The sequence below is a fragment of the Carettochelys insculpta genome, chromosome 2, assembly GCF_033958435.1.
Source record: "Carettochelys insculpta isolate YL-2023 chromosome 2, ASM3395843v1, whole genome shotgun sequence".
Classification (NCBI taxonomy): domain Eukaryota; kingdom Metazoa; phylum Chordata; order Testudines; family Carettochelyidae; genus Carettochelys; species Carettochelys insculpta.
The window spans coordinates 201,407,741-201,423,730 of record NC_134138.1 but is presented as its reverse complement, the minus strand read 5'-3'; the positions used below and the strand labels follow the sequence as shown (position 1 = coordinate 201,423,730).

General features: G+C 44.5%; 2 protein-coding genes across 2 annotated transcripts in view; both read right to left on the bottom strand.

Moving 5' to 3' along the window:
- Positions 1-2,928, bottom strand: part of TCAIM (T cell activation inhibitor, mitochondrial) — a 43,296-nt gene extending 40,368 nt beyond the window's left edge. The window contains exon 1 of the mRNA XM_074988331.1: positions 2,731-2,928. The gene's annotated coding sequence lies outside the window, so the exon portion shown is untranslated. The remainder of the gene's footprint in view (positions 1-2,730) is intronic.
- Positions 2,929-12,801: 9,873 nt separating this feature from the next.
- The window catches only part of TOPAZ1 (testis and ovary specific TOPAZ 1), a 118,503-nt gene continuing 115,314 nt past the window's right edge, over positions 12,802-15,990 (bottom strand). Inside the window, exon 20 of the mRNA XM_074988330.1 lies at positions 12,802-13,015. Within this exon, the coding sequence (XP_074844431.1) occupies positions 12,802-13,015 (214 nt within the window). The remainder of the gene's footprint in view (positions 13,016-15,990) is intronic.

Below are 15,990 nucleotides of genomic sequence, written 5' to 3'. Positions count from 1 at the left end.
ACTAGTTATACTTTTCCAGCAGGATTGAGAACCATTAAGAACTACTCTCTGAGTACGGTTATCCATCCAGTTATGCACCCACCTTATAATAGCCTCATTTAAATTGTATTTGCTGAGGTTTTTTTTTTATAAGAACATCATGTGAGACCATATGAAATACTTTACTAAAGTCTAGGTATACCATATCTACCACTTCTCCCCTATTCACAAGGCTCGTTATCCTATCAAAGAAAGTTAACAGATTAGTTTGACATGATTTGTTCTTTACAAATCCATGCTGGCTGTTCCCTATCACCATACCACCTTCCAAGTGCTTGCAGATGATTTCTTTAATTACCTGCTCCATTATCTTTCCTGGCACTGAAGTTAAGCTGACTGGCCTGTAGTTTCCTGGGTTATTCTTATTCCCCTTTTTATAGGTGGGAACTATATTTGCCCTTTTCCAGTCTCCTGGAATCTCTCCCATCTCCCATGATTTTCCAAAGATGATAGATAAAGGCTCAGATATCTCCTCTATCAGCTACTTGAGTATTCTAGGATGCATTTCATCAGGCCCTGGTGACTTGCAGACAACTAATTTTTCTAAGTGATTTTTAACTTGTTCTTTTTTTATTTCAACTTCTAACCCTACCTCTTTCCCACTAGCATTCACTATGTTGGGCTTCATCAGACTTCTCAGTGAAGACCAAAACAAAGAAGTCATTAAGCATCTCTGCCATTTCCAGTTCCCTGTTACTGTTTCTCCCTCCTCACTGAGCAACGGCCCTACCCTGTCCCCGGTCTTCCTCGTGTTTCTAATATATTTATAAAAAGGCTTCTTGTTTCCCTTTATACCTGTAGCTACTTTGAGCTCATTTTGTGCCTTAGCCTTTCTAATCTTGCTCCTGCATTCTTGTGTTGTTTGCCTATATTCATCCTTTGTAATTTGTCCTTGTTTCCATTTTTCATATGATTCCTTTTTTATTTTGAGATCATGCAAGATCTCCTGGTTAAGCCAAGGTGGTCTTTTGCCATATTTTCTATATAAGTAGATCCTGCTGTCCCTCACATTAACTGAGCACTTGATTGCTGTGAGCATTCCCAGCAGCATGCTGAACTAAGCTACTGAAAATTCTACATATACCAAAGTTCATAAGAATGATAGATATCACGAACAAGCAAAATCTGAAGGAACTTAAACACACAGAAAATATTCACATTTCTCACACAGCACACTACCTTCTATGGTTAACCAGTTTAGTCAACAATCTGATCACTTCTAAACTTTAAAAATACCCAACACACTCTTTCACAAACACCTTTCATGAAACTACACTACTATTTTAGATTCTAGTCTTATGCTTGTTGAAGCAGCTACCCATTTCCCTACTTGGCCAGACTTGCAGCACGGTTACTTCAATAAGAATACATACAGAATGAACTGAACAAACATTCACAGAAGTACAGTAAACCCTCAAAATATGCAGCTTCAAGCTGCATGTAACCTGCTTTAACATGAGTTAAGTGCAACTTAAATCTGCTCCGCAGCTGTCAGCCTGCTTAGCTGCCCACAACTAAGGGCAGCTACACAAGGTAAGAATCCCTTTTCCTTTTCCTCCCCCAGGGAGTGTGTGGGGGATGGCAAGGAGAAGCAGCTAGGAAATTGACCAGCCTTAGTTATTGCCTCCCTTCCACTGGCAGGAGCCATGAAAGGGACCAAGGCTATTGCCTTGTTCATTTCCCAGCTTTGCAAGGGGAGGGGAGTTGGGAGCCAGGTTGCTGCTTGGTTCCCATTTCCCCACCACTTGCTGGACCTGGGAAACTGACCAGCACATGGCTGGTCAGTTTCCTGGGTCCAGCAAGCAGCAGGGAGCCAGGAACCAGGCTGGGAGCCAGGAAACTGACCAGCCCTGGTGGACTGGTTAGTTTCCTGGCTCCTGCAAGACCAGGAGAGTCAGGAACCAAACTGCAACCTTGTTTCCATCTCCCTGCCCCCCAGCTTGCATGAAAATTTCAGTTATGTGAGGGACGCAGGAATGCAATCCCTGTGTAACTCAAGGATTTACTGTATTTTAGCTGCAACATTTTCATAGGTTAGAGTACAACATGAGAGTTGGTTTTATGGCTTTTTGTTGCCTCATGCAAATTCAGAATTGTTATAAGTAGTGCAATGTAAAATACACATATTCAAAAACTTGAGTCAGATTTTAAAATATCTCATGGGACATCCAGCAAATTATCTCCAGATTGCAATAACTACCTTGAAATTAAAACATAAAACGTGAGTCTTTCGCTTTATGCAAGAGCGAGTTAATCTGGCTGATTTACCAACAGGAAAGTCTGAAATACACCATGCTGAAATCCACACCATTAACAAGTGACTAGACATTTGCTTTTAAAACCCAGTCTCCTGAGGCTGGGTCCGGGACAAAGCGGGCGCGGCAAGCGGCAACCAGCCCTCCCGGAGCAACACTGAGATTACAAGCCGGCCCGTACGTGGGCCGCCCAGTCAGCCGGCGCCGTTCGGCCTCGCAGGAAGGCAAGATCCCGCGGGAAATTTTAAACGCGTCACGTGGAAGAGGATCCCCGCCCGGCCCCCTCAGCCCGTCCACTGGCAGATCGCGGCCCGTCCCCGAGCAGGCCCGTGGGCGCAGCGCCCGCGGCCAAGACTCGAGCGCTTCCCGCAGCCAGGCAGGACCAGAGGCACCTGCAGCCGCGCCGCGTCAGGTCCCCTCCACTCCGCCCTCTTACCGCAGCGTCGAGGCACCGGCCCCTCCCCCTGCCTGCTGGGGGTCGGCGCCCATCGCGGCAGGAGAGAAGGAGGAGCTGCCTGAGGGGCGGGGTCGCCGCCGTCACCTTCCCACCTCCCGAGCAGCTTCCGTCGCGTGTGGGCCCGTCTTCGCGCGCAGCCACGTCACCTCGAGCCCTTACTCCTCCGGCCCGCGACCCCAGAGGGACGAGTGCGCGCGCGCACAGTCCCAACCGTCAAAGCCGCGCATGCGCAGCGGACGCACTCTAACGCCCCTGCGGAGGGCGAACGTAAGCGTCCTAGCGCCGAAGGGCCGCGGAGCCCGGCTAGTCCCCGCGCTCCCGGCCCTGCCCAGCGCGCATGCAGTGAGCCGCGAGCTAGTGCGTCTTTCGGTTTCTACCCTGGGGGCTTCCGCCTGCGACCCCCAAGGCCGCACACTCTTGGGCAGCGCCGCCAGCCGCGGCACTTCTGTGGGACTGCACGACTGGGGGGAGGGGTGGGATTTGCAGCTCCGCTCCCGCTGCGGTGGGAGCCCAGCGCTGCTCTCCCGACGCGCATTGGTGGCGGAGCTGGGCGGGCGAGCAGACAGCACGTGCTAGTACTTTTCATAAGCACGTGGAGTGAGGCCGGTGGCCAGGAGCTAACACGGCCTTATCGTTGGGGGTCCAAAAGCACGTCCCGGAATTTCGGTATGGAGAGATTGAGAGTTTTCACTATCCAGTAACAGCGGCGCTTGGGAGTCAGTGCGAAGGACAAAAACAGAATTAAAGCCAGTAATAGGCAATGGGTGAAGGCTCTAGTACTTGGGATTGGCAGATATGTTTATAATGTGTCTGGATGTTGGTTTGAAGCTCTTTTTATATTGTTGGAAATAAGAGAGAGGATCAGCATATTTAAGGACATGCTTAAGATTCAAAACCTGAAAACTTTTAATTTTTAATGACTATCACATGTAAAACCTGTACAAAGTAAATGTTAATCTCCAATTTCTTAATTAGCATCTTACTTTGTTCTGTACATTTGTGGTGGGGCGGGCAGGAGGGATGGGTCATTGTTCAGCTCCAATTCCATAGCAGTAGCCAACCCAACTCAGGAAAGATAATGATTCAACCAGTGAACCAAATGTGATTAATCATGATCACATCACCTGGGACCTGATCTGCATATGCAAGTTATAGCAGTTCTTGTTGGAAATATTTTTTCATCAGTTTGTGGGTATGGTGAATTCAATGGTTATAGACACCTAAGTCTATACTGCTAAACTGTTTAGCTTCTCATTAAGCCCTTCATAGGGGCTATTAAGCGCCTCAGAGGGCTTTAGGGCTCTAGCAAGGAGAGATGCCTCTCCCCAGTGCCTGAAGCTGTCCTGGCTGATGGGGAGAGGAGCACCTCCTCCCCACTGGCCCCGGGGAAGGGAGTTTCTGTAGCCAGGACAGCTCTGGGCTTCGGCTGGTGGGGAGAGGTACCTCACTGCTTGCCCTGGCAGCTATTAATTGTCAGACACATAGATGAACATAATTTGTTGGTGAAAAGTCATCATGGTTTCCTACTCTACTTGAGTTCTTTAATAAGCCTGTGGACAAAGGGGATCCTGTGGATGTTGTGTACTTTGATTTTCAGAAAGCTTTTGACGAAGTCCCTCACCAAGGCTCTTATAAGTGGTCATGGAGTAACAGGGAATGTCCTGTTATGGAGTAATACGTCGTTCAAAGAAACAAAGGGTAGGAGTAAACAATAAGTTGTTAGAATGGAGAGTGATAACTGGTAGTTTCTCCCACGGGTCCATACTGGGACCAGTTCTATTTTACCTATCTATAAATTATCTGTAGAGGTAAACAATGAGATGGCAAAATCTGCAGCTGATAACTAAATTGCTCAAGATAGTTAACAAACATGGCAAAGAGCTTCAAAAAGACCTCACCACATAGGTCATTACAGGGGCTCTTTTGCATACTTAGCTTAATCTAATTCTTAACCCTGCCCCCTTCTACCCCTCTACTCTCTGATTTGCTCACCTTGATGATAATTTTCTGATTTGTCAACCTTGATTACTATTTTTGGTTCTCTGTGCCTTAAATAAAGTCTGTTCTGGTATGGCTATGATCTGAAGTGGGTCTGTTCCATGAAAGCTCATCACCTAATAAATTATTTTGTTAGTCTTTAAAGTGCTACTGGACTGCTTTTTTGTTTTGATAGTATATAGACTAGCACAGTTTTCTCTCTGTTACTACCTCACCACATGTAGGCTATATCTACACTAGAACATTTTGTCACCACACTAAAAATGCATCCTGTCAACAATTTGGTGCTTTTGTCGACAGCCTTCTGCCTCTCCCCCATGAGGCAGAACGCCTTTCTAGACAGACTCTGTTGACGAAAGAGCCCTGTGGATGTGTGGGGATTGGGGGGAGATGCTCTGTCATCAGACAGGGCTTCAGGGTCACTGAGTCTGTTGTGCTTCCAGTTGGCCATTCTGTCAAACATGCAACCAGGCAGTTTGGCCTCTCTCTGTCAACAGAGCAGATCACTTTTTCCATCCTCTTTGCTGTCTGGCCACAATCTGTGGACAGAAGTTTTGTCAGAAAATTTCTTCCAACAGCAACTTCTGTGAACAGATCACTCTAATGTAGACATAACTAGCCTAAGTGATTGGGAAGCAAAATGGCAAATGAAGTTTAATGTTGATAAATGGAATTATTTTGTCCAATATGCATTACTTTACAACTATAGAGACAAAATGATGGGGCCTAATTTAGCTATAACCAGTCAGAGGTCTTGGGATCATTGTGGATAGTCCTCTGAAAACATCCACTCAAAGTGCAGCAGCAGTCAAAAATGCAAACAACATTAGGAATTGTTAAAAAGGGATAGAGGATGACAAAATACTCATTGCCTCTATACAAATCCATGGTATGCCCTACATCTTGAATACTGGGTACAGATGTGGTCACATCTCAAAGGAGATACTTTTCCAATGCCAATGTAACAGCTGTCCTAGTCTATATACTATCAAAACAAAAAAAGCAGTCCAGTAGCACTTAAAGACTAACAAAATAATTTTTTAGGTGATGAGCTTTTGTGCGTCTGTCCCACGAAAGCTCATCACCTCATAAATTTTGTTAGTCTTTAAAGTGCTACGGGACTGCTCTTTTGTTTTGATGGCATTGGGAAAGGTTCAGAAAAGGGCAACAAAAATGATTAGCAGTTTGGAATGGGGCACATATGAAGAAGTGCTAAAAAGATGGGGACTTTTCAGCTTAGAAAAGAGACTAAGGGGGTGTATGATAGCGATATATAAAATCATGACAAGTATGGAAAACTGAAAAAGGAAAAGTTATTTATTTCTTACCATAAAAACTAGAGATCATCAAATGAAAGTAATGGGTAGCAGGTTTAAAACTAACAAAAGTAAGCTTTTCTTCGCACAGCAGGTTTGGGTATTTCTTGCCAGAGGACACTGCAAAGACCAGGCACTTAACAGAAATAAGAACTAAATACATTCATGGAGGTTAGGTTCATCACTGACTTATCAGCCAGGATGGGTAGGAATAGTGTCTTTAGCCGCTGTTTGTCAGAGCTGAAAATGGCTGACAGGAGAGGGATCACTTGATGATTACCTGTTCTGTTGACTTCTTCTTGGGGAATCTGACATTGGTTAGTGTCAGAAGACAGGAAACTGGGCTAGATGACCCAGTAAGGCTGTTCTTATGTTTTAGATGTACTTCCTTCCATCTTCTAAATAGGAATGCTAGCATTTTACAGAATGCATGACTACATCAAAAGCACAGTAGTAGAAAATCTGAGTATAAATCACTGCATTTTCTAGAATTTCTCATTCTAAATGCATCTAGGACAAGCAATTCCTAAAATGAGAAATCACTATTACCATCAAGAGAAATACGGGAAATGGAAGGAGTAGTCAATCTAAATTAGCCATGGCTATTTTCCCTTGTTTGGTATGATAAAATATCAAAATGAATGAAACTACCATAACTGGTCATTGGAGGGTATGGGGGAAGGAGATAATTATATCTCTGCAATAGAATAATACAATTAATACATGCTATACAGTTCTATATACTATACAGTAGTCCCTTGGGGTGGAATGCAACCCTCAAGTATCCTGAATTTCAGGTAAGTTGGGGGGCAGGGGGCTCGGGCAGTGGGTTGGGGCTGAGGGGTTAAGCCTGTGGTGGGTTAGGGCTGCATGGGGGGTGGGAGGGTGGAGCTGAGCCAGGGCATGCAGGGGTTGGAGCTGGGTCTGTGGAGGTTGGTGCAAGGTCTGTGGGGGTGGTGGGCAGGGTGAGCCCTGTGTGCTGCGCTGGGGACTGGAGCCTGAGCCCCATGTGAGGCTGTAGTGCTCTGGGGGCTGGGAGCCCTGTGCATGGGTTGGGGTTGATCTGGGGCTGGGGAGGGGACAAGGGGGTTTTAGTTAACTGTCAACTTTACAATGGCACCACTCTGGGAACGGGGTTTTAGCCCACCTGGCTGCTGGCTGTGGCAGTCAGCTATGTGAGCTAAAAGCCTTCCCCCCAACCTGCCCAGAGCGGTGCCTAGTGCCGCTCTGGGAAGGCAGGGGGAAGGGGCTCAACCTGCCTAGCTGCTGGCAGTTGCAGGAAGCTAGGCAGGCTGACAGCCATGCATCTTCAAGGTGTGTGAAACTCATGTTAAAGCAAGTTTCATGCAACTTGAAGACGCGTAAAGCAACGATTTAGTGTACTATATACTATATGTACTGTAATACATACTGTATATTCTCAGATGGTACATAGCAATCAGAATCTCAGAATCAGACTGAAAATAGTAGCAACCCCCCAGTAAAAATATCCATCCTGGTAAAAATTGTATAATAATAGTATGATTATATTGGAAAACAGGAAGAGAGGTAACAGGTTTCTTAGAGTCTAGGAAAACAAAGTTTTCAGGATCCGTTTCTTTTCCATGTCCAGAAAAGGAATATGGCTAGAAATAGGGCTGATAAAGTTACAGGACCCATCCAAACTTCAGTGAAGCTTTAAGTCATCAATGTATCATTCATTGTCTATAGCATTCTGCATAAATATTTCCACATATACGGAGATGTTTTTGCCTTCTAATGGGTACCAGCAAGTCATGTAAGTAAATTGGATGTAGAATTATGCATGTTTGTGTGATGCAATCAGCTTGTGGTCTTTGAAGATTTTAGAGGTAGTGAGCTGGTGGCATAGAACAGATCCAAGAATGCATGAGATAATCAATGTAAAGTTTAAACAGCAAATTTTGTTTCCATCTGAGATATGTGAAAACAGGAAAAGAAGTCTTTGGTGCTGTTGAGGGAACACAGAAGGGGTCGGGGAAGGGCATAAACTGTTCTGGAAGGACAGGCCGGGAAGAAAAGTAGTTGTGCTGTGTGTAAGAGAACAATATAATTGCTCAGAACTCTAGTATATAGAGGGAGAAAAGCCCATTGAGAGAATTTGGTATCAGCTTAGATGAGGAAGCAACAGAGGTGGTGTTATGGTTGGTGTCTGCTATAGATGACCAAATCAGGTGGATGAGGCTTTCTTAAGACAGCTAAGAGAAGTTTCGAGATCACAGACCCTGGTTCTAATGGGGGACTTTAATCACCCTGAAATCTGCTGGGAGACCACTGTGCACAGACATCACAAGTGCACAGACAATTCAGGAAGTTTTTGAAAAATATTGGGAATAACTTCCTGGTACAAGTGGTGAAGCAACTGACCAGGGGCCATGCACAGCTTGGCCTGCTATTCACAAACAGGGAGGAAGTAGCAGAAGAAGTGGGCGTAAACCTGGGCTGCAGTGATCATGAGAAGGTAGACTTAGGATCCTGACAAAAGAAAGGTGATCAGTAAAATACAGACCCTGAATTTCAGAAGAGCAGACTTTGACTCCCTCAGACAGCTGATGGGCAGGATCCCCGGGAAGCTAATATGAAGAGGAAGGGAGTCCAGGAGAACTGGCAGTAATCTAAAGAAGCCTTATTGAAGGTACAGGAACACAACATCCTGATGCCCAGTAAGAAAAGCAAACATGGTAGGCAACCAGCTTGGCTTACCAGGGAAATCCTTGGTAAGCTTCAACTCAAAAAGGATGCAGATAAGTGGAAACTAGGACAGATAACTGAGGAGGAGTATAAATATATTGCTTGAAAATGCAGGGGTGTAATCGGAAAGGTGAAAGCACAAGTGGAACTGCAGCTAGCAAGGCATGTGAAGGGTAACAAGGAAGGTTTCTACAAGCATGTAAACAATAAGAGGATAATTAGGGAATGTGTGGGGCCCTTATTGGATGAGGGAGGTAATCCTATGGCAGATAATGTGGGAGAAGCAGAAGTACTCTATTTCTTTGCCTCTGTCTTCATGGACAAGGTCAGCTCCCAGACTACAGCACTAGGCACTGTAGAATGGGAAGGTGGGCAGCCCTCTGTGGGGAAAGAAAAAGTTAATAGCTATTTAGAAAACCTAAACATACACAGATCCATGGGTCCAGATTTAATGCAACCAAGGGTACAGAAGGAATTGGCAAATGTCATTACAGAGCCTTTGGCTAGTATCTTTGAGAGGTCCTGGATGATTGGATTGGAAAAAGGCAAATATACCCTTCTTTTAAAAGGAAAGGAGGGCAATCCAAGGAAACATAGATTGGTCAGTCTGACCCCAGGAAAAAATCATGGAGAGGTTCATGAAAGAGTCCATTGTGAAGCACTTGGAAGAGGGAAAGTGATCAGCAGTAGTCAACATGGATTCACCAAGGGCAAGTTGCGCCTGACTTATCTGATTAGCTTCTATGATGAGGTAACTGGGTCTGTGGGTATGGGGAAGGTGGTGGACATGACATACCTTGACTTTAGCAAAGCTTTAGATATAGCCTCTCACAATATTCTTGCCTGCAAGTTAAGAAAATATGGATTGGATAAATGGTGGATAAAAGGTGTCTAGATGATGGGGCCCAATGGGTAGTGATCAATGCCTCTATGTCTAGTTGTTTCAAGTGGAGTGCCCCAATGACTGATTCTAGGACTGGTATTGTTCAACATCTTTATTAATGATCTGGGTGAGGGAAAGGATTGCACCCTCAGCAAATTTGCAGATGATAGTAAGCTAGGGGGACAGGTAGATATGTTAGAAGGTAGGGATAAGGTCCAGATGACCTACACGAATTGACTGAGGTTCAACAAGGACCAGTGCAGAGTCCTGCACTTGGGACAGAAGAATCCCCAATATTGTTAACAGGCTGGGGACTAGTTGGCTAAGTAGCAGTGCAGCAGAAAAAGGACCTGAGGATTACAGTGGGTATGAGTCAACAGTGTACCCTTGTAGCCAAGAAGGCTAATGGCATATTGGGGTGCATTAGCAGGAGCATTTCCAGATGATCTAGAGAAATATATTTCCCTCTATTTGGCATTGGTGAGGCCACCTCTGGAGTATTGTGTCCAGTTCTGCGCCCCACAATATGAAAAGGATGTGGATGTGGGAGCTGCAGCAAATCACCTATAAGAGGCTGAGGGATTTGGGCATATTTAGTTTGCAGAAGAGAAGAGTGAGGGGCAAATTGATAGCAGGCTTCAACTTCCTGAAGGGAGACTCTAAAGAAGATGGAGAGAGGCTGTTCTCAGTAGTGATGGCAGAACAAGAAGCAATGGTCTCAACTTACGAAGCAGGAGGTGTAGGTTGGATATTAGAAAAAACTATTTCCCCGGGAGGGTTGTGAAGCACTGGTACGCATTACCTAGAGAGGTGGTGGAACTGCCATCCCTAGTGGTTTTTAAGTCCTGGCTTGACACATCCTGCCTGGGATGATTTAGTTACGGTTGTTCCTGCTTTGGGCAGGGGGCTAGACTTAATGACCTGTGGTCCCTTCCAGCCGTAGGATTCTATAAATCTATCAATCTATGTGTCTATTCTATGAACACTTGAATGACTATTGGTGCCACATGAATACAGTTAAAGCCTTTCTAGCTATATGGAAAGGTGAGCCAGAGCCACTAATTGTACATGGGTGTGACATCTGACCAGATGCCAGTTTGGTGCTGTAATGGAGAAGTCATCATTAGACTACTTATCATTAGACTACTTAGACTACTAATCTTGCCACACTTTCCTTCAGTGTTAGTGCAGTGACATCCACCGCATCAGATGATTTTGATTCCCACAGAGCTCAGGCAACTGGGTGCTACAGACCAAACTATTATAAAACTTATGATTGTCCCTATGGAAGGGTTACTGGGGTCCTCTTTGTGATTGCAGGAGATATCCTAAACAAGGCAGGCTCTCTGGAACTACAGACCTCTGTCATGCATTGGTCCTACTTGAGGGTGTCCAAATTAGCATGTTTATCACAGATAAGCTCCAGGTATACATCCATACCAGGTCACTCTTTATTCAGAGAAATTTCAGAAATAAACTCTCCTACTTCATACAACCCTAGACTTTTTAAAGAGAATACCACAGAGTGGAAGTGGGGAGGTATGTCCTGTGTCCCCATCTAAGAAATATTTATGACTACAGAGACACCAAAGTTCATAGCTCTGCTTATGGAAGGAAACTGGTTGTGATTTAAAATGTCTCTTTTAGGTCTGTTAAGTGAAGAGTATCTGGAATAATATGCTTCTGAGCCTTTTACTGGTTCAAAAGTAATCAGGGATGAAAAAGGCATTAATGTGGAAAATCCTGCCCATAACATGCCCAACATACAGTCCCTTGCACTTTAAACACAGGGGACTAGCTTCAGCAACAATTTACGATGATGCAAAGGACTGGGAGACTTGAGCTATTTTGTAGTCCCCTGTACTTCTGAAATCTTATGATCATTTAACACTACTTTATTCTCACTGTCCTAGAGATGCAGGTGGGAAAGCATCTTTTTAAATTTTTATGTAGGAAATTTACACTTTTAATTAAGCAGATTATCTAAAATTATGTCTTAACCCAAACCAGGCTACATTTTAGTTTTATAAACTTGTGAATATAATGTTGAAGCAGTCACAAATTAGCAAGAGGGAAAAATATATGCTGTAGGTCCATGAAAGCATAGACCTCACACTGAAAACATCAAAACTGCAATAATCCCTGCACATCATCATCAGTTAAAATACAGGCATGGCCAGATTAGGCACTGAGGAACAGGATGCAAGGTAGATACAAGAACTCATCCACACTGTGAAACAAGATTTCCCAAATCAATAAAGGAGTCCTGAATAAAATAGTTAGTTTACATGAACTTTTCTGTCATGGGAATTTCTCCATTGATGTGTCTAGCTATCTTTGAATGGACTGGATCAAACAAATGTTGAATCTCTTAACTTCAGAAGCTGGATAGCTAAAGAACAGCAGTTCGTATTTTTAGAAAAAATGACAAGGCAGATAAGGGAAGTGTCATCTCTATTGGTTGTCTGGCATTGGGTAGGGTCAGAAACAAACTGCGAGTTCTCTTCTGCTCAAGTTTGTTCATTATATGGTACTTCAGCTTTCCAATTCACTCCCACTTCAGATGGGTACTTTGTCCAGCCACTGCATCCTGTCTGACAAGTAGACTGTGAGCTCTCTGTGACACAGACTGTTTTATTAGTTGTTTGAACAATGCCATAGGGGTCTTAGCCAGTAGTGTAATTCAAATAACTAGTGATTGGTGGTTTAAAAATACCCACTATACTAAAAATATAGCCCCTCCAAAAGAGTAAACTAGATATTTTAAAGAACTAAAACAAATGAAAATCTAGTGTGCTTCTGATTTTTCAGTTGGAAAAAAGAAATAGTTCACTGTCAGCTGTGGAGGATATTCAACCATATTCAAAGTATTTCTAATGTCAGTCACTGAAAGTTACATTGACTTTAGTCAGATAATCTAAGCAATGATACTTGTCTCAAGAAAAAAGTAATTCTGTTCCTATATTATTGTCTCTGAAAATCTCCATAAACATTCCAAAAACAGGTTAACATTTGAAACCTTATAAAATAGATGAGTTTACTCTTACAATGAATCAATAAGAGTCTGAAAACAGAGGGAACTATATTGATTTTTATTATTTTTAACAATGATTACTGCAACTATTCAAAAAAAGTCTTTACCAACTAATGACTACTGAAAAGCCAGACCTTTCCAGCCCATTTCATATTCTCTTTCAGCCATTTTAGAGCAGAATTGTGTTCCAAACTGTAAACCTGTTCCATGTTAACATTCATGGTCATGTGCTTAAGAAAAAGCTTTGGATTAGATATACGAGCAGCTTGAATCAGTCTCTCAACTGCTGCTTGATAGTCATCTTTATTCTGCACTTCATCAGATCTGCAAGAGAATTTTCAAATGTGCAAAAATCATGAAAGAAAAACACTAAAATATGTCATTCATAGATAGTTTTCACTTACTGGCATCAAGATTACTACAATTGAAAAAAATACTTAGCTTCATATTTCTTAATGCAAATATGGTGAACTGCTAAATTCTGATATATGATTATTCTGAAGTTTATGAACTAAGTTAGCACCTATAAAAATGTAGAATGTAACACATTTTAAAATAATGGTGCTTTCAGGAATTTAACACCTCAGTGACAAATGAGTCACAAGCCTTCACAACAGCACACTCTGAAGTGGAAGAATGATAAATGAGCGGGAAGAGCATGTTTGGCATTGACCTGGCAAGAACCTGGACATATCTTTGACTTCAGTGGGACTACATGTCAAAGCAATAAATCATGTGATTAAGTCCTTTCAGGATATGAGCCTTACTTATTATTTAAGCCCACAAGAAGAGTTACAGTAGTAGACACTTGAATCTGGCAATCTAGTATGGGTTATAAAGTCTTAGGTTACCAACTATAGCTTTTAAAAAATGATTTAAGTTCCCCATAGTAGCAGACTTTGTTCTACTTCTCAATACATGGAATTTCTGCTTAGGGGCCTCCAAACAAGCTGGAAACTGGAGCACTCCTTTCTTTTCTGCCTCAGAGTTGACATGAGGCTGACGCTCTTCTTTGTCCTTAGCTAACAACCTGCCCTCTCTAACCAAGGACTGTTATATTATTTATGCAAAACAAACTGCAAAACCAAGCTACAAAAACATATACATAATTTAAGACTCTTAATAGAAAACTGTAGTTATATAAAAGTGTTCAAGTCTTTAGCTCAATCCCAGAGGCAATATATGTCTTAAGTAGGAATGTGCAGACACCCTTGGTGAAGGATGAGTTCCTGAAATAATCTGGTTGAGATGGTACATGATTTATAGATAAATATTGCCAGGGGAGGGCAGGAGGAAGACATCAGAAAAAAAGAGAAGTTACTCACTTGTAGTAACGATGGTTCTTCGAGATGTGTCCCCGTGGGTGCTTCACAGTAGTAGATGTCGGGCTCGCCCGGCGCCGCAGATTGGAATTCTTCTAGCAGTTTCCACTGGATTGCGCATGCGCCGATGCGCGCCGCTCCCTTGCGCGCCCTCGGTCATGTGCGTGATCCGGTCCCCGCCAGTTCCTTGACCAACCGCCCCGGATTCTCCTGAAAAACACCGGACAGAGATCTGAAGCGGGGAGGATGGGTGAGTAGTGGAGCACCCACGGGGACACATCTCGAAGAACCATCGTTACTGCAAGTGAGTAACTTCTCTTTCTTCTTCGAGTGGTCCCCGTGGGTGATCCACAGTAGGTGACTACCCAGCAGTAACCCCAAGTAAAGAGGTGGGTACTCGATTCATGTGCAGCTTGCCCTTGAGAGGACTGCTGTCAACAGATGGGTATCCTCATCGAACACCCGATGCAGGGCATAATGCTTGGCGAAAGTGTCGTAGGATGACCAAGTCGCCGCTCTGCAAATGTCTTTCAACGCAATTCCCTTGAAGAAGGCCGTTGATGCCGCCACCGCTCTGGTGGAGTGAGCCCTGGGTGGGGCTAGCAAAGGGGTCTTTCGAAGCTCGTAGCACAGTTTTATACAGGACACAATGTGGTTTGAAATCCTCTGGGAAGAGAGGCCTTCCCCTTTTGACCTGGGAGCGAGAGACACCAGAAGCCTGTCCGTTTTCCGGAAGGGCTTAGTTCTGTCTATGTAAAAGGCCAACATCCTCCTCACATCTAGGAGGTGCAGGCGCACCTCCTTGCTGGAACTGTGAGGCTTCGGGTAAAACGAGGGTAATACTATTGATTCGTTAACGTGGTACTCCGAGGAAACTTTCTGAACGAAGGCTGGGTGTAATCGTAAGATCACCTCCTCCTTTGAGTATACTGTGCAGGGTGGCGTTGCCATCACTGCTGCGAGCTCGCTCACCCTGTGGGCTGACGTAATCGCAAGAAGGAAGGTCGTTTTCATGGTAAGTAGTCGGAGGGGTACCGTAGCTAATGGTTCGAAGGGTGGTCCCGATAATGTGTGGAGTACCAAGTCCAAACTCCATGACAGTGGTAGCGGTTTTCGAGGAGGGTACAGGTTTACCAACCCCTTCAAGAACCTTGTGACGATAGGATGGGCGAATATGGTGGGCCCTTCCTCTTTGTGCCGAAAAGCTGATATAGCTGCGAGGTGGACTTTTAGCGAGGATAGAGAGAGCCTGTCTCGTTTGAGGTCCATCAGGTATTCTAGAATTACAGTTATAGGGATGTCCAGAGGAGCTAACTGTTTGGCAGAGCACCAGGCGGTAAAGCGTGTCCATTTCTGTTCGTAAGTCCTCCTGATGGAGGTCCTTTGGCTACACTCTAAGACTTGTCTTACTCCCTCCGTACACGTGCTCCCTAAGGCGCTGAGCCATGGATTAACCATGCTTGTAGGCAGAGTCCCTGAGGGTGCGGGTGCACTATGGACCCCTGAGCCTGTGTGAGTAAGTCTGGCGCTACCAGTAGGGGGAGTGGTGGACCATCCGTCATGCGCAGAAGCAGGGGAAACCATTGTCGTCGGTCCCAAGTTGGAACTATGCGTATCATGCGAGCTCCCTCCCTTCTGACTTTCTGCAGAACCTTGTGGATAAGTGATGTGGGGGGGAATGCGTAGAGTAGAGGGCCCTTCCATGAGATCATGAAGGTGTCCCCCAGGGACCCCCGCCCTATTCCTGCTCTGGAGCAGTACTGAGGGCATTTCTTGTTGCGCTGGGTGGCAAACAAATCGACTTGGGGAAACCCCCAGGTGCGAAATATGCGTCGTAGCAGGTCGGAGCGGATCTGCCATTCGTGCGTGAGTGCAAAGCGCCTGCTCAGTTGATCTGCCTTCCCGTTGTGGGCACCCGGCAAGTACGAGGCTTTCAACATTATGTTGTTGGCAATGCACCAATTCCACAATCAGACT